The 23830-nt window shown below is 43.2% G+C and overlaps 1 protein-coding gene across 1 annotated transcript in view; it reads left to right on the top strand.

The window, feature by feature from the left end:
• Positions 1-23573, top strand: part of LOC310878815 (ras-specific guanine nucleotide-releasing factor 1-like) — a gene marked incomplete at both ends in the record, with an annotated part of 35864 nt that extends 12291 nt beyond the window's left edge. Inside the window, 24 exons of the mRNA XM_083793229.1 lie at positions 758-1011; positions 3638-3717; positions 4691-4884; positions 5446-5555; positions 6658-6776; positions 6942-7102; positions 7289-7352; positions 7580-7722; positions 8585-8667; positions 8919-9167; positions 13349-13575; positions 14117-14272; positions 14818-14934; positions 16256-16465; positions 16704-16810; positions 17114-17226; positions 19581-19641; positions 20053-20159; positions 20242-20326; positions 20567-20764; positions 21098-21177; positions 22468-22585; positions 22773-22845; positions 23485-23573. Of these exons, the coding sequence (XP_083649355.1) occupies positions 758-1011; positions 3638-3717; positions 4691-4884; positions 5446-5555; positions 6658-6776; positions 6942-7102; positions 7289-7352; positions 7580-7722; positions 8585-8667; positions 8919-9167; positions 13349-13575; positions 14117-14272; positions 14818-14934; positions 16256-16465; positions 16704-16810; positions 17114-17226; positions 19581-19641; positions 20053-20159; positions 20242-20326; positions 20567-20764; positions 21098-21177; positions 22468-22585; positions 22773-22845; positions 23485-23573 (3198 nt within the window). The remainder of the gene's footprint in view (positions 1-757; positions 1012-3637; positions 3718-4690; positions 4885-5445; positions 5556-6657; positions 6777-6941; positions 7103-7288; positions 7353-7579; positions 7723-8584; positions 8668-8918; positions 9168-13348; positions 13576-14116; positions 14273-14817; positions 14935-16255; positions 16466-16703; positions 16811-17113; positions 17227-19580; positions 19642-20052; positions 20160-20241; positions 20327-20566; positions 20765-21097; positions 21178-22467; positions 22586-22772; positions 22846-23484) is intronic.
• Positions 23574-23830: the final 257 nt, after the last annotated feature.

Raw genomic sequence — 23830 nt, 5'->3', positions numbered from 1 at the left:
GAATGGTGCAAATCAAAGTGCTGCTGCTCTCATGGAAGGAGGCTGTGGCCACACCCAGCCTTTTATAGTGCACCCTGGGAACACTGGTCAGGTGCTCCCAATGCACAATTCCTCAGGACCTGTGGGAAGCCAGGTCTACAATACACAACCACACAGGCCAACTACTGGGGCTGTGACACTATCCATCCATCTCTTCAACCGCTGGGGGTTGGTCCTGGGGGCAACAGCTCCCCCAGAGAGCTTTAGACTTCCCTCTCCAGAGCAACATTAGTGACTTCCTCCTGGGGGATCCCGAGACGTTCCAAGGCCAGTGAGTCGATGTGTGTTTCCTCCAACTGCGCCTTGGTCTGCCCCGGCCTCCCTAGGGAGACGCTCGAGAGGCATCCGACCAGATGCCCGAACCCTAAGCTGTCTCCTTTCCAAGCGAAGAAGCAGCAACTCTACTCCGTTGCTTGATTCAGTATTTAAATATTTGATATTAATTTGAGCTGCCCCGCCCCACCTATTTAAAGTGTAACTTCATTACATTACTGTACTCCATTTTAACCATGATGGATTCATCAAAAGCACCTGTCCAAACACCCATTCAAAACGGGTCGCTTCACGCCGTGTTTTGAGCTTGCAGATCTGCTGCTTTTGTTACTTTTGTGTGATGCTGTAGGATAATGGACAATGATATAGGCGGTTTCTGGCCGACGGAAACAAAATAATGGTTTGATCATCTAGTCTGTTCTGTTCTGTTCTGTTCTGTTCTCAGGTCCAGAGCTTTCTGCGTGGCTGGATCTGCCGCAGGAAGTGGAAGACCATCATCCAGGACTACATCCGCTCGCCGCACGCCGAGAGCATGAGGAAGAGGAACCAGGTGGTGTTCAGCATGCTGGAGGCCGAGGCAGAGTATTTGCAGCAGCTGCAGATCCTGGTCAACAACTTCCTGCGGCCGCTGCGCATGGCCGCCAGCTCCAAGAAACCTTCCATCACACATGACGACGTCAGCAGCATCTTCCTCAACAGGTGAAAGTGGCGACAGAAACTCTATTTTCTTTTTTCAAACAGATTTTTACGCACAAAAAAGGCATACAGTAGTGTAACAACATTCATGAAATAGGATTGCAAGAAAGGATTGCACGAAGGTCACTCTCTAAGAGATAAAGTAATTATATTCATTAAGTAATGAGATGAATGCGTATTGGATTGCTAAAACAGCATCTTGGGGTTACATTTTTATTTAATTTTTAGATAAAAAAATACATAAGCATTGTTATACTATACACAAACTTAAGCTACTAGATTGCAGTTATTATACATTATGCTAAATGAATATTAATGATTATGGTCTGTGGTCTCTGGTATAATGCGTCAAGTAGAGTAATGATAATGATAATGCATTTATTTATATAGCACATTTCAAGACATGGTCACAAAGTGCTTTACAGCAGGGCTTCTCAACCTGTGGGTCACAACCCCTCGGGGGGGGTCGCCAAATTATTTTGGGGGTCCCCAATTTATTTTGGGGGGGTCCCCAAATTATATATGTTTTTGTTTTCTTTTTTTTTGCAACTCAATGGCTGGAAAATGGTAATTCAGAGTTTACAGTACGTGGTGCATGCATAAACGTTCCTTAATAATTACATCTGGTTTCTGTATTCATTTATGGTGGTGGTGGAGGGGGGCGGGACGTAGCCTCGCGTTGCGATACTATACCACTCCGTTGCGCTGCGTCGGATATTCGGGGCATATGCATAATATGCAATAGGGGCGGATGAAGTCTGGCTGCGCCAGGCTAGGCGGGACGGGGGTCGCGACACGGCCAAAGCATTTCCAGGGGTCCCCAGCCGAAAACGTTGAGAACCCCTGCTTTACAGAACAGGGTAACAACAACATAATAACAACTACGGGGTCAAAACAACAACATAATCACAGCTATAACAAGATATCAGTAAATAAAACAGCAAACACAAAATGAAGGCATACGGCCATACGCATATAATGAACAAAAATAGAATAAGATAAGCTACATTAATTTAAGAGAAGGCTTTAACGTAAAGGTGGGTTTCCAGAAGGGATATAAAACATGACACAGACTTTGCAAGTCTTAAATAGTAGAGTAGAACATTCATTGTTCATTTTTGTATTTATTATGAAAGTGCAGACTGCATGTAACTCTCAAGTGACTTATGTTTGATTATGTATTTGAATGTTGGCACGTAAAGATCTAGCAGAGAAAGGGGTGCTCAATGTCCTTTTTTTCTCCATCTGTATTTTTACTGGAATAGTTCCATTGAGTGATTGAGATTAAACATATCCTGTGCAAACCTCCACCAACAGAGCTCGGCTGAAGGACGAATGGTAAATGTATAGTGAAACTAAAACTGTTGTTATATTAAGTGGATTCTTCAATATTTAAATGGTGTAATAGGAAAACAACAAATTGATTTGCGCTCCTTCATGAAAGTCACCTTGAGGCTTATTCTATCAGCCGTCACAGATTAGTTACGGCTGATAAAAAATGTATTATCTTTTTTTAAGACTGAATCCAAAGGGAACTTAAACTAATTCAATTATGTGACATTGACATCATTGACCAGTATAGACCCAGGGGTCTATACTTTGCCCCCTCCTTTTCCCCTATACATTACACCAAATATAACTGGTGAAAATAGACAATAATTATACAAGCTTACCGTCAAGTCAAACTCTGTTTCCACTCCAAAGGACATTAAGGAAACAACTCCAAGATTTCCAACTCATTCAACTTTTATTTTCCAACTTTTTCATGCTGTGCACAGTTGGCTTCATTTGTTGATTTGGTTGGTTTCTTATCGGTTAGGTTGAAAACCTTTGAAAACAGAGAGACAAAGCTTAACAACAACGCCAAACAACAAATGATAATTCTTTTTAAACACTTTTCCAATCAAGTTATTTTTAACCAGCTTTATAAACAAGTAAAATCAATCCTAAAAACAACCGGAAGCCAATGCAGTGAAGCTAAAACTGGAGTAATATGAAGTTTTAGTTAAAACGCTGGCTGCCGCATTTTGTTGTAATCTGTCAGTTGTTTTCTTTGGCAGTCCAGAAAAAAGTGCATTGCAGTAATCAAGCCGAGAAAAAACAATGCCGTGGATCAGCATCGTCCAATGACAGATCTGATTCTGTCATTGGCTGCCTCTGATTCTTGCAATATTTCTAAGGTGAAAATAGACAATCTTGGTAACATGTGTGAATTCAAATTCAATTCAGAATCAATAATGACCCCCAAGTTCTTTACTGTACTGCCATTACCTAATTATTATGTGGGTCACAGTTTTTTGTGTAACACGAATATTTAGAATATTATTATTTATACAATACAATTTCATGTGCCACATCAAGATAAGAGAACATAATAAAATATAAGAGCTCTTGATCATTAAAGAAACACCCCTTTCCCCACTCTATCAAGAGGATCACCAATAGAGAGGTCCCAATCAATTATAATTAAACACAATCCCACCCCCCAGAATATGGACACTAGAGTCCCCTAACGCAACTGAGAACCACTGGATTACATTATGGAAGTAACAGTCGCGGACCTACTGTAAATGTGGAGATGATATTAGAGATGAATACTGAGCAACATGTCCGCCTGTTTCTGTTGCAGTGAAACCATCATGTTCCTTCACCAGATCTTCTACCAGGGCCTGAAGGCCAGGATAGCCAGCTGGCCAACACTGGTGCTGGGTAAGACCAATGACGGAAGAAGTACTCGCATGTTTTACTTAAGTACATTTACAGTATTACAGTATCAATACTGTAATGTAGAAATACTCTGTTACAAGTAGAATTCCAATATTCAAAATGTACTTTAGTAAAAGCATTGGCATCAAAAGTACTCATTGTGCAGAATGTTCCATTTCCGTTCCAAGTTCAAAAGTTATACAAATCTTTTGAAAATGACATATATAAAGCTCGCATGAGCTTGTAGATCGGCTATTTTCAAATGGTCGGAATATATATCGGGCTGAAGTGGTTAATGTATGTTTCGTGATAATAATCTAAATCTGCAAAGTAACTCTAAAGCTCTAAAATAATTGTAGTGGAGTAAAAGGTATTAGTATTGAAAATTGGAAATCCTGTAGAAAGTTTACAAAAGAATACCTAAAAAGTGTACTTAAGTACAGTACTTAACTTAACTAAGTAAATGTACTTTAAGTTATTCCTTTCCACCACTGGGTAAGACAACATTATTATTCAACTTAGAATCTTTCACCACTCAAACCTTACATACTGTACAGTACTTTGTCGTACAAGCGAACACGCAGTGTGAACTTATAGATCAGCTATTTTCAGATCAGCTATATGATGAAGTATAAATAAGTCTTTAAGTTAATACACCGTGTCACCGTCGGCCATGTCCATGGCCACAATCCACCCACCAACGATTTGCGATGATGCAGATTGTGTACTGTAAGTATATGGGTGTGTGTCCCTATTTGAGGATAATCTAGGCACACAGACAAGGCCACAGACAAAACATGGAACTTGAACTTTATAGTAGATATGGTTCTGGGATAAGATCACTAATATAACAGCTATGAGCATTTTTTTCATTTTGAAACATTTTGTTTGTTTATAGTACAATGTTTATTTATAGTAGTGAGGCATCCCTCACTTCACATTCTTTACAACGCACTACAAATTCTACTCTCTGCAGCCGACCTGTTTGACATCTTGCTGCCCATGCTGAACATATACCAAGAGTTTGTGAGGAACCACCAGTACAGCCTACAAATCCTAGCCCATTGCAAGCAGAACCGAGACTTTGACAAACTGCTCAAGCAGTATGAGGCCAAGCCTGACTGTGAGGAACGGACGCTGGAGACCTTCCTGACCTACCCCATGTTTCAGGTAACAAGATACCTAATCTATTTCATATTTTAAGTGCCTGTTTGCGTCTACGGAGCACATCACACACATATTCAACCTTATCTTCAAATAATTGGTTCTCAGTAATGTTCAGATGTCACAATTTCTTTATTTTTATTATTGCAAGAACAACTTGGAATCCTCATTGCTGATGTCATTGGTAGACAGGTTTCTGAATTGACCATAGGCAACCAATGAATGACACACAGAGTGAGTAGATGGAAATTGTGATCTTAAAATAAGCATTAGTTAACTTGGGACCAATTACAGTATTTTACAAGGGTTGAAGGTTGAAGATGTGTGAAGTGCTCCTTTAAGGCAAACACTGACTATGACACAACCTGTCTGTCTGTCTGTCTGTCTGTCTGTCTGTCTGTCTGTCTGTCTGTCTGTCTGTCTGTCTGTCTGTCTGTCTGTCTGTCTGTCTGTCTGTCTGTCTGTCTGTCTGTCTGTCTGTCTGTCTGTCTGTCTGTCTGTCTGTCTGTCTGTCTGTCTGTCTGTCTATCTGTCTGTCCCTCCCTTTGCTTGTGTTCGTTTTGTTAGATTCCTCGTTACATCTTGACGCTGCATGAGCTGCTTGCTCACACTCCCCATGAGCACGTAGAAAGAAACAGTCTGGAGTACGCCAAGTCCAAACTGGAAGAGCTCTCCAGGTAACCAGCTTACAACTACCAAGTCTTCAAACAATCATCCAATAATCAATCAACCCAAAACTCTATACTATCCTATTATACAATCCCTGTACGCCCTGCCATGTTCCTGATGCCAACATTATGTTGGTCATGTTAAAGATGGCCATTTGAAGCATTTTATTTAGTAGTTTCATTATCAAACGGAAAGATGTGCATTTTTTATTATTTTTTATCTCTTTTTGTTTTAATATCCTTTTCTTTTCTTTTTTTACGCACGTATTTCTTTCTTTCTTTCTTTCTTTCTTTCTTTCTTTCTTACTTTCTTTCTTACGATGCATGATGATATCTATGTAGGCAAGGGTTTATGATAGTGGCCATCGGTTGTAGACTAATTTTTATGATTAATTCTGGCATAAACATTAGTACACTATATAGTCTAGTAGCCAGAATGTGAACCCGGACATGTTGAGTACACCAACGTTTTATGTTAGAAATGTTTAGTATGGGTCCCCAGCATGTAGAAACTGCCGGATGCATATTTTCAATATTGCAATTTTCATAATTGAAAATTGCCGTTTATAGCCCAAGGAGTGTTTTTTTGCTAAACTAATGCTTGGAATGGATTCAGCATCATGAAAACACCGTAGTTTGACATGTCACATGCTACATAACGCATGATGAAATTTGGATTTCTTTTGCCTTCTATATGTTGTTAATGGTATGGTCACATATTATGCCAATTATGAAAATTGCTCAACATATGCAAGATAGCATCCGGCAGTTTCTACATGCTAGCCCTAGCTGGGGACCCATACTCAACATTTCTAACATAAAACTTTGGTGTACTGTCCGGCAACTAAACTAATAGGGTATAAAAAAATATAACTATACATTCAGACACCACTACAAAATGGCATAATCACTACAATGCACTAGTGAATAGGCAGTAGGGTCTTTTTCACAGTTAGGAATGTTATTTGTTGTATCCTTTTGCTAATCGGCTCCTTTTTGGACAGGCCATGTTTGTTAGTTGTTCCACGTCAATGGAAGTAACAAACAAACTGTTCTACATATCTTGTTGGTAGTAGAATTGATGGATAATTCCTGACGTCCTGAATTTCAGAATTATGCACGACGAAGTGAGTGAGACGGAGAACATCCGGAAGAACCTGGCCATTGAGCGGATGATCGTTGAGGGCTGCGAGGTGCTACTGGACACCAGCCAGACCTTTGTTAGGCAAGGTATGAAAAACCTTTGGCAAAGACTAAAACTAAGGGCATTTAAACCAAACACACAATACGGTTTCAATTGGTTATGTTTTTGTTTTGTTGTTTGTAAAGGTTTTCTTTTATTTCAGTTGGAAAATGTTTTTAGGTTTAGTTTACTAGAATAACCCTGGTGTGCAGGCTCTCTGATCCAGGTTCCTATGAGTGAGAAAGGGAAGATCACGCGAGGCCGGCTGGGCTCTCTCTCTCTGAAGAAGGAAGGAGAGAGACAGTGTTTCCTCTTCTCCAAACATCTCATCATCTGCACCAGGGGCTCCGGGGGGAAACTACACATCACCAAGGTACGCTGGGCTTCCTTTACTTACCTTTACCTTTACTTGAGAGGGACAATACACACCTCAGTGGACGATATGACTTCAAAATCTATTTTCTGTATTAAATGGAGCTTAATTGGTTAATGTGTGATTTGTAAAATCACAGTGTTTCACACGATAATAAATACAGACTTTCTTTTAACCCTTCCACAGAATGGAGTGATATCTCTCATTGACTGTACACTGATGGAGGAGCCAGAGGGGACAGATGATGAGTGTAAGCTCTCTGCACAAATATTTTTATTAGAGAGAAATACAAAACAGTACAGTAGTATAGTAGTATCAAAAACTAAAATGACAAAAAAATAAACATACACAACATTTAGCAGCATGAGAATCGTAGCAACACCTTTACAGTTTACTGTCCAACAAATGTACGTGTTATTTTTCCAGCAAATATTACATAGAACAGAGAACGAAACAATGATGTTTTGTGTGTTCCAGCCAAAGCAGCTCAGAGCGGTCAGGACACGGAACACCTGGACTTCAAGGTGATGGTGGAACCTAAAGAGAGCCAGTCCTACACCGTCATCCTGGTGGCCTCTTCCAGACAGGAGAAGACAGCCTGGACCAGTGACATCAGCCAGGTATGTGTCTGGCACATTTTACATTCTAAGCAAGACGTCTCAAGAGGTCATGCTGTGCAGCGATTGAAGAACTGCAAAGTTGTGCTTTTAGTAGGCGTGTAACAGTTAATTGAACTAATTGATTTAGTCAAATTATTCAAATCAATTATTACAATGAATTATCAATTTGTTTTGTTTTATAATACAGTAGCACAATAATAAAATGTAAAAATATGCCTGCAGATCTGCTCGGTATAAGAGAAGTCATTTATTATGAAGGCAACGTTTCCGTTTCGGTCAATACTGACAGGATCTCAGAGCGGTCAGGACACAGAGCACCTGGACTTCAAGGTGATGGTGGAACCTAAAGATAGCCAGTCCTACACCGTCATTGTATTTATTATTGATGTGCACTTGCCTCTGTGTGCAAAAGCATTTCTCTAATAGTGAAAATATCAGATCTACAGTCGAAAATCTCCAATCGAAAAAGTAATCAATAGATTAATTGCTACGGAAATAATCGACAGCTAAAAACTTAAACCCCAGCATCTGTATTGTGGGGAAAGCTACTGTTGAATGACACTCTTAGCGGATCGACAGCCCACAACGTGTCACGCTGCGACTCGTTGTGAGCTCGTCGGCTATTTTCACAAAGTTACTCTACAAAAACAGTGAACTGAAAAGACACTAGCCCTGAAGGACTCCGCTCAACCATGCATAATACATCAGAACAGGCTCAATGTGTTCGGTTCGGCTCACCCCAAAACTACCATATGACCATATATCATTCAGAGGTTTGGGTGGGTAACAACCAGATTGTGAACTCACTCACCTCCCTGTCTGTCCCTTTGTCTGTCTGTCTGTCTGCCTGCCTGCCTCACAGTGCATCGACAACATCCGCTGCAATGGCCTCATGATGAACGCCTTCGAGGAGAACAGTAAGGTCACCGTGCCGCAGATGATCAAGTGAGTCAGACACCACACAGACTCACATCACATCACACATCATCTCTGAACTTACTTTTCAGTCACAAGCTCATTCGTCAAATTCGTCAATAGCTTTCATTGATTGTATAAATCCAACAGACACACTTAACCACTTTCTTTCACTCTCAAGAAATAGCGAACATAAGCTGAATGTTCGCCCCCAGAATAGGCTAGACTAGACTTCATGTGGTTAAAAACATCCCTGACCCCTCCGTACCGCTCTGTCTCAGGTCGGACACCAGCCTGTACTGTGACGACGTGGACATCCGCTTCAGCAAGATGATGAACAGCTGCAAGGTGCTGCAGATCCGCTATGCCAGCGTGGAACGCCTCCTGGAGAGGCTGACCGACCTGCGGTTCCTCTCCATCGACTTCCTCAACACCTTCCTGCACTCGTACCGTGTCTTCACCAGTGCCGACGTGGTTCTGGACAAGCTCATCACCATCTACAAGAAGCCAATCAGCGCCATACCGGCTCGGTGAGTGACAGTAGAAAGTTGGAGCAGCCAATGGCCGCGTTTCTCAAAGAGATCCTGCGTAGGGAGCAGTGCTTAGTTTATTTCAGCCGGAGCTTGGCGGAGCTCAGCTCCGGTACCTGTCACTTGAGCTCCCCTACTTGTAGAGGTAGCTCCGGCACCTGTAGGGGGCGCTCCACCACCCCAGAATACACATTACGTCTATATTAATTTAGTTTCATTTTCAAGTCAACTAGGCTTCTTCCTCGTCATATAGCTAATTCTATTTCCAGTACGATTCCAAAATAAAACATGGCTTGAATGATCACATTGTACAAAAAAAAAACACTATGGGCCGCTATACCCTTAACCCTTATCCCTAAACTAATTTTAATGATCACATTGTACAAAAAAAAACACTATGGGCTATACCCTTAACCCTTATCCCTAAACTAATTTGCCATTTACAATTTTTCAATGTTTTTCAAAATAGTAAAAAATGGCAAATATGTCTAGGGAGAAGAGATAAGGGTGGCGCAAGATGGAGCCCTATAGGTATTTAGCTTTAGCATACTGTTCTGATGATGGGCCACCATAACTTGTTATACTGTATTTTATACAGTGTCTAATGTTATACTGTATTCTCAGTTGAGCCGCTGTGCCAACTGAACTGCAAATACCTACTGTACTGTGTTCTATTCTTATATGGCCGGCGGGTCCCTGCTGCTGCAAATGTTATTGATTGATTAATTGATTGGAAATGTCACAGTTTGTAGAACTGGGTACAGTTCAAACGAAAGTAGCCTACACAGGTCAATACAAAATCTGACTGCTACGAGTATAAAACCAGAAAAAGCTCAAGACTTGCAGGTGTTTCCTGAAAGCGCACGTAAGTAACCCCTCTCAACACAGGCTATGCAGTAGCTTAAGCATGCACTTAACCGGTCAGAGCTGTCCTAGCAATCGATGTCAGATGAACTGGTTAGTGGGATTGTACTCTGAAAATGCTGAAATGGTGAAAGTTAACAAGCTTTAAACATTGTAGGTAACTGTGAATGCACAATACTCTTGTTTTATTTTTTAACAGGTTTTGTGCCCCATGACGTCTCGTGACGTCTTTAGAATTACACCCGTATAAGGCCCATGATGTCTCTAAAATCTATTTTTTGACAGGGTCGTTGCTAGGCAACACTTTGTGCAGTGCTCTCTTGACATGTTTCACGCATGCGCGCATCCGTTCACTTCCTCATTTCCGGACATACAAAACTGTCTATTCTCTCTCTAAATATACGTCGCTCTCCATGGTTTTGATCAGAACGCAGATGTTCTGCCCTATGAACGCTTCTAGAGAGAGATCAGACGACTCAGATGAGGTAGCGTGAGTTATTAATGGCACATTATACCTCCCGGTACCTCTAGAGCCTTTATTCTGAAAGATTCCTGGACAAAGAAAGTGTTAAACTCTATTACTTCCTCTTTTTTTTAATATAGGCTATATCTCTGCTGTCCAGAGGAAACCTCATAACTCCAAAATGTTCATTTTTCAGAAAATAAAAGATATACGTAAGTTTTTAAGGAAATGAATAAAACGATGCAATACTGCCTCATCAAAGTTGGTGTTGTGACTTTAGATATTGTCAATTACTTGCATGAGAAGGAGAGAGGTGGTGGAGTTAGCTGTTTTAGTAGACAGTTTGAGGGTCCAATGGAGTTAAGAGGTTTTGTCCAATGCGTTCTTTTACTACTTTCCATTGGTTCAATATTTTCTAAACAACACACAGACATAAAGGGTTTTCAATATAGCACTGATTTACAGTATGGAATAAAATCAAAAATGTTGTTATGAGGTTTCCTCCAGACAGCAACGAAGTATCATCTAGCAATATCATTATCACAGAGCTCGTCGAAGTCCCCCCTACCCGAGCCAGCCATCAGCTGGGTGAAGCTGAAACTGAATTTCCCCTGTGAGACAAACAAAGAATGAAGTGGTTGCTCATTGTAACTCCTGTCAGCTGGACAGAGGGCACAATGTGACGTTTCCAGATGGTTGCTGCATGGAGGAACAGCACAGTAATGTAGCAGCAGGGAGAGGGACTTCTGCAGTGTGTGTGTGTGTGTGTGTGTGTGTGTGTGTGTGTGTGTGTGTGTGTGTGTGTGTGTGTGTGTGTGTGTGTGTGTGTGTGTGTGTGTGTGTGTGTGTGTGTGTGTGTGTGTGCGTGTGCGTGTGCGTGTGCGTGTGCGTGTGCGTGTGCGCGTGCGTGTGCGTGTGCGTGTGCGCGTGCGTGTGCGTGTGCGTGTGTGCGCGCGCATGTATGCGCGCATGTGTGTCCTGTAAGGAGGAGAGACAGATGGAGGAGGGGAGGAGGCACAGCGAGGTCACACGTTGTAGCCACTTTTTCTTTCCCATTCCATCCATCCCTCTCTCTCTCTCTGTCTCTCTCTCTCTCTCTCTTTCACCAAGTCTGACCATCCCTTCCTCTGCTGCACTGTCACCATGGAAACCCCTCACTCCACTGCAGGACCCCACCCTCTCCCTCCCTCACTTTCTCTATCTATCTTACTCTCTCTGTTTGTCTGTCTTTCCCATTCTCTCTCCATCTCTGTCTGTCTGTCTGTCTGTCTGTCTCTCTGTCTCTCTCTCTCTCTCTCTCTCTCTCTCTCTCTCTCTCTCTCTCTCTCTCTCTCTCTCTCTCTCTCTCTCTCTCTCTCTCTCTCTCTCTCTCTCTCTGCATCTGCAGCAGTAGCTCAACTGTATTAAATATTGATGCTTTGCACCCAGACTCTCCTCTCCTCTCCTCTCCTCTCCTCTCCTCTCCTCTCCTCTCCTCTCCTCTCCTCTCCTCTCCTCTCCTCTCCTCTCCTCTCCTCTCCTCTCCTCTCCTCTCCTCTCCTCTCCTCTCCTCTCCTCTCCTCTCCTCTCCTCTCCTCTCCTCTCCTCTCCTCTCCTCTCCTCTCCTCTCCTCTCCTCTCCCTCTCCCTCTCCCTCTCCTCTTCCTCTTCCTCTTCCTCTTCCTCTTCCTCTTCCTCTTCCTCTTCCTCTTCCTCTCCTCTCCTCTGTGGAGATTTAGGTGAGGAGACACCACATGACAGCAGACTGGAGGCTCCCCGCTCGCCCACTGCACTGTGGTGGAATCCATACACCCCCCTCTATCCCTCTGCACTCCCCCATTCTCTGCCTTTTTTATGCTTTCAATCCCCCCCCCACCCACCTCTTTCTTTCTCTGTTTCTCTCCCTCCCTCCCCCTCTCTGTCTCCCCATCCCTCTCTGTCTCCCCCCTCCCTCTGCTCCTCTCTCTCTCCCCCTCTATCGAGCATTCTCTTCCCATGTCTCCATGGGCCTCCCCTTGGCTGCTGGCTGTTAGCAGCACCCCGTACCTCCCACACTGTCACTTCACATTGCTATTTATAGCTCTTCAGAGGGGGTGGCTCTCCTCTCAGCACCAGGAGGAGCAGGAGTAGCCCGGCAGCCTCCGGCCATGCTGGACACCTCCCCTCTCCGCATCGCTACTCGGAGGCGTGCGAGTGGAGGCACGCTAATCGTGAGCTTCACTTTAACTCTGTGGCTGTGAAATGGGTAAAATCTTATACACTTTCAGAGTTACAGTAAAGTGGACATTCCTTCACTGCACCCTGTCACCTCCCCCAGTCTCCCCTCACACGTCACACTCCATCCTTTTTGGGTCAACGTGGCGATTCCACGAAAACACTCGTTTCAGGAATATCTGCAATGCTGGACCTGCTTGTATATGTGTATATATTTCACGCTACTCATGACTCCTATCAGGAGTAGTTGAATATCTGACCCTTTTTCCTTTTCTTTCTATATCGCTATTCTTCTTCCCTTTCCTGAAAACTACAAAGCATGTATGAAAAATAATTTCACCCACTTCCTTACACCTGGAAACCTGTGATGACACTGATGACCGCGCTGTCTTGGATCTCTCTCAGGCTGGTCTGTCTTATGTCGCTGTCTTATGGCTCTGGTTCAATGGAGGGAGTGAGAGTATAGTGCCATGCAGGATTACAGCTTAGGCAATTGGCACCGGGTGAAAAATCGGTTACAAAATAGTGGGAGAAAGAATAAATACTTAAGTAACAAATGTGAGTACTTTCCCCACCACTCGGTAAAGACGAGAATCGAATCAAACTGGTGGTCCTCGAGAAAATGTAAACCAGCGTCTTATTTCCTCTCCTCTCCCCTCCAGGTCTCTGGAGTTGTTCTTCGCCAGCAGTCAGAGCAACAAGCTCCTGTACGGCGAGCCGCCCAAGTCGCCGCGTGCCTGCCGCAAGTTCTCCTCCCCTCCGCCTCTCTCCATCGGCAAGACCTCCTCGCCACACCGCCGGCGCAAGCTGTCCCTCAACATCCCCATCATCACCGGCGGCAAGGCGCTGGACCTGGCCACGCTCAGCTGCTCGCCCAACGGCTATGCAGGCATGTAGGGCTGCAAATAGCCATTTATTTTGTTATCGATTATTCTATCTGTAACGTTTCTGATTAATCAAATATATTTTTGAATCAAATTTGTACCTGGAAATACATTGTCTGTTTAATAAAGAGCTGGAGAGAAATGGAAACTCCTGTTACTGAACAAACACTCGATAAGTAGCCTATACCAGAATATAGAGCCATTTAACACTTATTTAACCAGAGAGAATCAATTACTCTACCTTTAACCACTTAATTGTTATTTTACTATAGAAGCTCGGCTCGCCTGCGCGGGTCTCACATCTAACGCCACAAACTGTGTGTCGCAGTGCGATCCGAGTGAGACACACACACACTTTATCTCTAACCACTGACCGTGTGTCTTCCATCTCTGGGCCGGTTGTGTTGTTGTTGTTCCGTGATGTTGTTTTTTCTCCGTGAATGTCGTGTGTCCGCTGATCCATGTTGTCCACGAAAGTACAAAATAGGAATTGATTATTAAATGATAGATTAAATAGATTAGTTATTAACAGTTGTACCCCTACAGGCATGCACTCCGCCATGTCCCCCTTGGCCTTCAGTAAGACCACCCTGGAAATCAACAAGCTGTGCGTTTCCAACACCACAGCCGGCAAGACAGCCGAAGACGGCACGGAGTCCAAGGCCGAAGGCAAGGCCGAAGAGTCGGCCCTCGTTAAACATGGTCAGGACCGCAGCATGATAGACCGACATTTAAACTAGATTTAGGACTATACTTAGTTGTGACAACCACATAACACACGATAACCTGAAGGTGGTTGCACACTGGTGCATTTTTTCGCTGCGTTTTGCGGTTCCAAAAGTAGTAGGCTATCACTAGCTGTCAGCCTGTCGCCAACACCCCAATAGACCCCAATAGACAGCTGCGGAGAACTGATAAAATCGACCCTGGTCCTAAAAGAATTATACAGACGAAATATTCGGTGGTAGTGTGCAAACGTGATTGATATAAAGTGAGGTTGACTTTTTTTCATATCCTCTGAAATTCGCTCCGATATTCGGCCGAAGAAACGAATATACTAGCTATAATATAGCATGGACGAAAATAGAGCCCGTTGTCTAAATGTCTCAATAGAGGAGCAGGGCGGCCGAAAACAACCACCCCAATTATATAAGTTATATTGTATTAATATCCTCTACCATATAGATTGGACAAAGTTACATAATAGCGCTCTAAGCTGTGTAATTGTTGTCATTGTCATTGTCCAGACATGTCAGTGAGAGAAGAGTGCCATGAGGATCCCAGTCAGAGTGATGACACCGAGGCAGACATGTCTCCTCCCAAGTCTCCGAGCACACCCAAGAATGTCAAGTCCAAAAACTCTGGTACAGCCATGTTTTTATTGATTCATTTATGGATTTATTATGGATTCACGCAGCACGTCCTAACTGGGTTTCCATAGAGCAGTGCTTCTCAAAGTGGCGTCCGGGGACCCCCAGGGGTCCTTGAGAGGGATCTAGGGGGTCCCCCAGCAGAATTAGTTACCAAACAAAAGTGGTTTAACCACCTACATGTACTGTATATAGATCTGCTATTTGAAAATAAATCAAAAATGTATGTTTTGTTTTGTTGCGTATCCATGGAACATGGATGGAGTTTAGATTTAGTTACTTACTTTGTAGATTTTGATGATTCATAATTAACCAAATTATGAATCCAAGACGTTCTAAAATGTTTTGAAAATAGCTGAAGTAGGGTTTCAAGTGGTTGATGATCAAACATGATATACCACATGATTCTGAAATGGGCATTGTTTTTGCTTTTTATTTGAAGTATTTTTACCCTTTGGTATTGATATTTCTGAGTACTTCTTCAACCACAGTGTGTTCTTTTCTCACGATGCTGGATAACAGGGATGCCAGCAAACAAACAGGAAAAAATATATAGAAGATAAAGAAAAAGGTAGCACACTCATAGCCACAAAACTCTCAGTACAATACTTGAGTAAATGTACCTAATTACTTTCCAGCACTGCTCTCCTCACAATGCAGGATAGCAGGGATGCCAGAGCCTGGTGTGTGTAGGCGGAAGGAACCCTTGTACCTTAGCAACCATGTGCGTGTTTCTCCATCCCGCCCCCGGATGAACGGATTAACACTGGAAGAAACAGAGAGGGATGGAGAGAGAGAGAGAGAGAGAGAAGGGGGGGGGGGACACTGTGGAACACACGCAGTCAGTCTCTGCTGATGTTGTTGCGTGACAAAGAATACTTTACGCCAGAGGGAGATTTGTATAGCATTTGCACAGGTTCTGACACACACATACTGTACATACACTGTAATATAGGATAAAGGAATGGTCTCTGACTGACCTTGTATGTCCAAAACGGTTACTTAAAAAATAAATAAAAAATATGCATGCAGTTGCCAATCCTTTGAAACGTCAGTGTATGAATTTCACATGACTGTACTGATGAGCCATAAATAATGCATTTTAGGAAGTGCCATAATATGTCCTTGTGTAACAATGGGCCCCCGGGGCTGGACCACAGACATGTCATGAGCACCATCACCATAGACGCCCGACTACCGGATGCACTGCAGTGGATTTGAACCCCTATAGACTCCATGGTGGTGGACAGGTACTTTTCTTGACCCATGCGCCACCAAAGCTCCATCACCATACTGTTTATGTTCCTCCCTCCAGAGTTCTCTCTGTTCTCCTTCAACAACGGCATGGTGGTGTCGTCCTGTCGAGAACTGGACAACAACCGCATGGTGGTGTCCTCGTGTCGGGAGCTGGACAACAACCGCAGTGCCCTGTCTGCTGCCTCGGCCTTCGCCATCGCCACAGCCGGTGCCAACGAAGGAACACCCACCAAGGAGAAGTACAGACGCATGTCCCTAGCGGGCACAGGTCAGTGACACAGGGTGGTGCTGGGCAGTGATATGGGCATTTATCAGACACTCTTATCCAGAGTGTGAAGAGTGAGTCCAATGTAGAGTAACCATGATCTCTAGTCAGGGGTGGATTGTCACACAGGGCTACTGGGTGAGAAGCCAGGGACCCAAGAGCCTCGAAGAAACTAGGCTAATGTGTATCAAATTGGGGGTCCTCGAAATTAAAAAGACTATCACTGGTCTATTGTTCCTAGGTTTCCCCACAGACCAAAGGAATGGGGACAAGGAGTTTGTCATCAGGAGGGCTGCCACCAACAGGGTGCTCAATGTACTGCGACACTGGGTGTCCAAACACTCACAGGTATGGAGGGAAACCACACAACCATCATCATTCATCAGTCAATTTATCTTTCAATTTTTTCTTCTCAGGCTCTGCATTTCACTTTGCTTGTTCACTGAGAGAGAGAGAGAGAGAGAGAGAGAGAGAGAGAGATGCTGGGGATATGTTTTATCCCTGCTTCTGGTCTGAAATGCATGTATTTTCATTTGGGAAATGTAGACTGTAATGTTTGATGTTTATTTATGTTTATAAAATAACAATTTTGAAGGATCAATCTCTTTCTCCTGACTGCTGAGGTTTGTGTTGTGTGTTGGTCTCTGTCAGGACTTTGAGATGAACATGGAGCTGAAGATGAGAGTGATTGGTTTCCTGGAGGAAGTCATGCATGACCCTGAACTCTTAACTCAGGAGAGGAAAGCAGCTGCCAACATCATCAGGTTCAAACATTGATAACCTTACAAATCCTAGCAGATTCTTAATCTTCACACAGGATGGTTGAACATTCAAGTTTACTGTGTTTTCAATAGGCTAAATGAAAATTCATACGGCAAAACATTCGTTTTAAAATTGGGGTTAACGAGGATTGTAACAAATCACAAAGCACTACGTCATTCATATCTAACTTACCAGCCAGCGTTAGCCAGGATAATGCTATTAACAAAGATGGACATTTGTGGCACATTTTTCATCTACATCCTGTCTTTAGGTTAAAATACCAACCGTTTTTGAAGCCTGTCTCATTGCAGGCTCTCCCCTTCTTTCCTGCTTTTTAGTAAACCGAAAATTCAGGTCGGGATACCTATTTTATCCAATCAGGAGAATGAAATTGCACGGAAAAACAAATTGAAAAGAGCAAACAAACTCAATTGGAACTCAAACTCTATCAAATTGAAGCTGATAAATGGATACTCTTTCCTGACTGGCTAAAATTCTTCAACTGCCTGTTTTTTTTTTTTATCTTAAATTTTTATCCCACGATTTTGTAACCCAGTTTTTCTTTTCACCCATTTCCAATCAGTTTTGGGAAAGTTATTTTTATTTAGGAACTAGTTCAGTTCACAGTTCAAAATTTTAAAAATGAACTAGTTCCGTTCATAGTTCATCATTAAAGAATTTGAACTAAAGTTCATCGTTCCAAAAAACTATTATAGTTCTTTTTCGTTCTTTTTTTTTTAAATTATTATTATTATTGCCACAGCCCATAGCCATATAAAACCGCAGACTTTATTCCAAATGAAGTCCTTTGGGATTAATTAAGTGACAACGTTTACAATATCTTCATTACCATTATCCAAATTAATTCCTTATAATCTTTATATAATCTTAATTATTTTCCTTCTCTATATGGGCACACTTGTGAAAGCTGGAATGTTTTTCATGATTTTATTGTGAAGGCAAAAGTTTCTGAATGTTCTCAGAGCCTGCATCTCTGCATGCTGAAAATAGCTGATCTACAAGCTCACAACGTGTCCGGACGCGACGCGTTGTGAGCTTGTATATCAGCTATTCAGCACGGAACACATTGTACGAGGAAGAATAAATCAGGCATCACTGCGCTTCACTCACTGGAGGAGAGATGTCTTTTGTTGGCCGTTCGTGGCGATATTATGGTCACGTACCTCCTCGACGCGATAATAACCAACTAAGCTATTGGAAGCTATTTTTCGTGGCACATTATGTTTAATCAAACAACAACAACTTTCCTCAGTGTTTGTGTTGAGTTGGGACCGTGTCTGCTGTCTGTCAACGCATGATCATCATGCAGTAGCTAGAGATGCAGTCCAGTGACGGCTGAGAAAGATTAGTTAATTTGTGTTGAATAGGGATTTATTGGTGGGTTTTCCGATAGATATTAAGGCATGTTTTGTTTTTGTTTTTAAGATATTTTTTTGCGGCTTACGCCTTTTATTGATTTTTGAAGGGACAGACAGTAGGCTGACAGGAAACGGGAGAGAGATGGGGGATGACATGCAGTAAAGGCCGTGTCGGGTCCGGGAGTCGAACCCGCGGCACACTGCGACTGGATTACCAGTCCGGTGCCCAGACCGTTACGCTACGGCCTGGGCTATATTAAGGCATGTTTACGGTGTGTTTTAGTGCCGGGGATTTCGCCTGGAAGGCTCACCCTTGAACGAAAGTTGAAGGTGGAAAAGTGACGTTCACACACGCCAGAAATGAACGCGTTCACAATGACGTTCATCAAACAGAAATACAGTGCGTTCAGTTCACGTTCACTCTAAATATGAACAAGTTCGTGAACGATCGTTCTTTGAACGCGTTCGGGTACAACACTGGTGCCAATTATCTAATGTAATCCTGGGCGCTACACTTCCTCTGCCAACCTGGGGGGGCAGCGGACTGACCTCATGCCTCCTTCTATGCATGAGGAGTCCAAGCTGCTTCTTTTCACCCGACAGAGGGGAATTTCCCCGGCCGGACGTAGCGCGTGGAAGGGACACGTTATTCCGACCAGTTCCTTTCCCCTCCATCAGGCGCCCCGGCTGGCCAGGGGGAGGTAGTTTTAGAGACCAGGATTACGGCATGTTTTTGTGAGGGTATCTACCCTAGGGGACACGGGGAGAACATGCAAACTCCACACAGAAAGGCCCTATCGCCAACCCCCGCCTCGGGTATGGGCACTGATGACGCGGAGCTCAACTGCCTGTTTAACAACAGATCTGGACATAGTGCTTTAACCTTTTAACAAAAATATGTTTTGTTTTAACCAAAACAACATCACCCTACCTTAGTTTAAAGATTAGATGTTCTCGTTTGTTTGGTGTTGTTGCAGGACGTTGACCCAGGAGGATCCAGGAGACAGTCAGATCAGTCTGGAAGACGTCACACAGATGGTAAGATGGCTTTAATGGCTCCACTCCACCTTATGCCTAGAGGCATAAGGTTTTCAGCATAAGGTTTTCCGTCCGTCCCTCCCTCCCTCCGTCCTTCCGTCCGTCCCTCCGTCCATCCGTCCCTCCCTCTGCCCCTCCGTCCGTCCCTCCCTCCCTCCGTCCTTCCGTCCGTCCCTCCGTCCATCAGTGGCTACTGGGCTGTGACATCATGTGGGTAAATACATCATCATCGAGTAGCGAGCTCAATTGTGTACGTGTGTGTGTGTGTGTGTGTGTGTGTGTGTGTGTGTGTGTGTGTGTGTGTGTGTGTGTGTGTGTGTGTGTGTGTGTGTGTGTGTGTGTGTGTGTGTGTGTGTGTGTGTGTGTGTGTGTGTGTGTGTGTGTGTGTGTGTGTGTGTGCGCGCGCATTAGGCCATGGAGGGTAGTAAGACGGAGTCATTTGAGAACCACTCTGCCTTGGAGATCGCTGAGCAGCTCACACTGCTGGACCACCTGGTCTTCAAAGTTATTCCATACGAGTGAGTACACGCACGCACGCACGCACACACACAAACTTTTTGGTGTGTGTTTATGTGTTTATTTGAACCCCATCTTCACCAGGGAGTTCTTTGGTCAAGGCTGGATGAAGAACGACAAGAATGAGAGAACCCCATTCATCATGAAAACTACAAAACACTTCAATGATGTACGTCTGCATTCTACTACTGCTGAATGACTGACTGATGGACGGACGGACATGTGACAGACAGACAGACAGACAGACAGACAGACAGACAGACAGACAGACAGACAGACAGACAGACAGACAGACAGACAGACAGACAGACAGACAGACAGACAGACAGACAGACAGACATCTGTCATTTTCCTCTTTCTTAACCAACATTAACATTAACGTTTTCCATTTCTCTGTGGCTGTGTTCAGATCAGTAACCTGATCGCCACGGAGATCCTTCGTTGTGAGGAGGTGAACATGAGGGTGGCGGTGATGGAGAAGTGGGTGGCGGTGGCGGACATCTGCCGCTGTCTGCACAACTACAATGCCGTGCTGGAGATCACCTCTTCGTTCCAGAGGAGCTCTGTCTTCCGTCTGAAGAAGACCTGGCTCAAAGTCTCCAAGCAGGTACTAGCAGCTTCCATCAATGTGACCATCTTCCCTCTTCTGGAAACTACAAATGGCGGAAACAAAATTCACCCACCTGTTTACACCTGTGGACATGAGTCCATCCATCCATCTGTCCATCGGTCTGGTCCGTCTGTCTGTCTGTCTGTCTGTCCATCTGTCCGTCCGTCCATTCATCCATCTATCTTCATCCACTTATCCGGTCAAATCTAAGTGAGTATAAGACACAAGTCAGTGTAATGTGTACCTTGAGCTCACGTTGTGCATTTCTTCTATGGTTTTCTCCCTGATCTCTTGTTAAACAATCTGATCGCTTTTATCCACTTTGTTTAGACCAAGACATTGATTGACAAGTTGCAAAAGCTTGTGTCATCTGACGGAAGATTCAAGAACCTGAGGGAGGCTTTGAAGAAGTAAGTTAAAGCTAGTTATCTTTAGCACTTCCTGGTGGAGCCCTGCGTAATAATTATACTGTATCTTCAAGGTTGAATATTTGTGTATTCCTTACATCTCATACAATACAATACAGTACAGTACAGCACAAAAGAGTAACATTCTTTGGTTTCATATCTTGGGCCCCATGCTGAACCACTGCATCCCCAGTTCCATTCTGATTGGGACACATTAGCCCATGATTGCCACGCTGAAAAAAACAATGCCTCACTTTTTCCAAGTGGCATCTGGTCCAAATTTCATAATCTTAAAGCCCTAATTTTACTAAAGACACATTAATCACATGAACCCTAGCCTCGATACCCAGGCTTTCATTTCGTCCACAGGGATTTAATACATGAACCCTAGCATCCCTCTTCTGGCCATGATATAATAGGCAAAGTTGTAGCAAGAATAGTTGAACATACGACAAGCTCACAATGCTCCATGTTGTGATGCATTACTTGTAGATTTGCAACAATGGGTTGAAGTGGTTGTCCCTGTTTTTGAAGGGCGCTAGCCCCTCCTATAAACAGCTATAGTGTAGATTCTATCTGAACACAAACATTAAATGCCATTGACAATGAATGGAGAATCTACGCCTCTACAGCAGTGCCCGTTGGGAACTGGCCTACTTAACAATGCAAGTTGTAAATGAATGCCCCACCCAGATATTGTCTATATGTCTGTGACCCTTTTATGCCCATATATGGAGTTCTTTGTCAGGCATACCCAAATATGGAGTCTATGTAGACGTCAGAATGATGTCAGAACAGGCCAACTCCATATATGGACACTGGGCAGGGACCCTGTCCAGAGCCCGGGCAGAGGCCTTTTTGTGGCGGTTCTGGACAACCGTATCCGCCCGACTCGACAATGGGCACTGTACACCCCTAGTGGTGACGTGGAACGCGTGTGTCGAATTTGAAGTCGGTGGGGCTAACGGTTCCCGAGTTACGTGGATTACACACAGACAGAGACTTGGGGCATTTATAGATAGATGTGTCTGAGCAAATCGGTTGGGTATGTCGGTGGCCACCCTTGGCCAATAAGGGACCACCATTCTTGATGAAGATGTATGATGTACGATGATTAGAGCACCCCTCACTTCACACGGGTGTGGTTTTTGTTTTATTTAATGCAAGAAATGGTTATAATATAGACCAACTTTGCACATCTTAAACAAAAACTCTGGAATGCATCTCTACATAAGCCTGATTTATATTTAGTTGTATATGAATGACATTGTGTTCCTGTATCGTATTGCCCAGCTGTGACCCTCCATGTGTCCCCTACCTGGGAATGTACTTGACTGACCTGGCCTTCATCGAGGAGGGGACGCCCAACTACACAGAGGACAACCTGGTCAACTTCTCCAAAATGAGAATGGTAAAGAGTACAGTACTCATTTAAATATACTCCATTACTGTCCACTTTACTGTCTAAAACCCACTGCAGAGAAAAGCTAGAAGCTAGAGCTGAAGGTCAGTCAGCGTGTTGATCACTTTCAATGGTATATGAACTTTGGCATCATTGTGGGGTTTTGTTATGTCATTTTCATCTCATTCATCTCCAGATATCCCACATCATCAGAGAGATACGCCAGTTTCAGCAAACAGCTTACAAGATCGACGTTCAGGCCAAGGTGAGTGTTTTTCTTTTTTTGCAAAGTTTTTGGCTGTCCCTTTTTGTCGTGAAATATATTTTGTGATATATTTTTGTGATTTGATTTGACTGTGCCCATTTAAATGTTGCCAATACAAGTATGGATGGCTGCAATTCGAAACTGGCCTCTGTAAAATCTGAATCCCCCCCACCCCCCACCCCATTTTCCCTCACTGTATATTGTATCTTTTCCCTTTTTTGCTTCCCATTATGATGAATTACTGTTCTGTTCTTTAGCTACATAGAAATGTCTATTTGTATGTCTCTAAATGTTTGTATGTCTTTAAATGTTTTGATGAATTGAACAATGTGGACCCTGTTGTAAACAAGTGTAATGCTTAATTGGGTGTCCACTCACAGTTGACAGTCTTTGTATTGAGTTTGTGCTTAAAATGTACTGTAAATTCTACAAACTGTTAATAAATATTTCAATCAATCAATCAAAGTATTCTACAAACTTTTTAGCTAAAAGAGAAATTTTATGTGGACCTAAACTAGTGAAAATAGCAGTTTGGGAAACACTGTTCTATCTCCATATCCATTTTACCACTTAAACTCTATACACGTTAATGTATAGTAAAATCTCTCTGTGTGTGTGTGTGTGTCTCTCTCTGTCCAGGCAGCACAGTATTTGCTGGACAACAGTTATGTACTGGACGAGGAGAGTCTTTATGAAGCTTCTCTGAGAATCGAACCCAAATCCTCATCGTGAAGAAGACAACTAGTCACTCTCTCTCTTTCCTACAACCTAGTGTACATATACTACACAGTAAAATATGTCCCTTTAGCTCGGAGAGCGTGCAAATGTAACCTAATGGAGCCATATGGGTCCATTTGGTTACATTTGTACACTCTCATGGGTTACAAATGAATAATGTAACACTGAGGTTGTCACTGTGTATATATACTGTATATATATCATAGTGTATATAAAGTATTCTTTGTATTAGTCCCATGTTAGGTTGTACC

The sequence above is a fragment of the Protomyctophum parallelum genome (genome assembly GCF_964188405.1).
Source record: "Protomyctophum parallelum genome assembly, chromosome: 2".
NCBI lineage: Eukaryota > Metazoa > Chordata > Actinopteri > Myctophiformes > Myctophidae > Protomyctophum > Protomyctophum parallelum.
The sequence above is the reverse complement of the archived record's forward strand: the minus strand, read 5'-3'. Positions and strand labels throughout refer to the sequence as shown.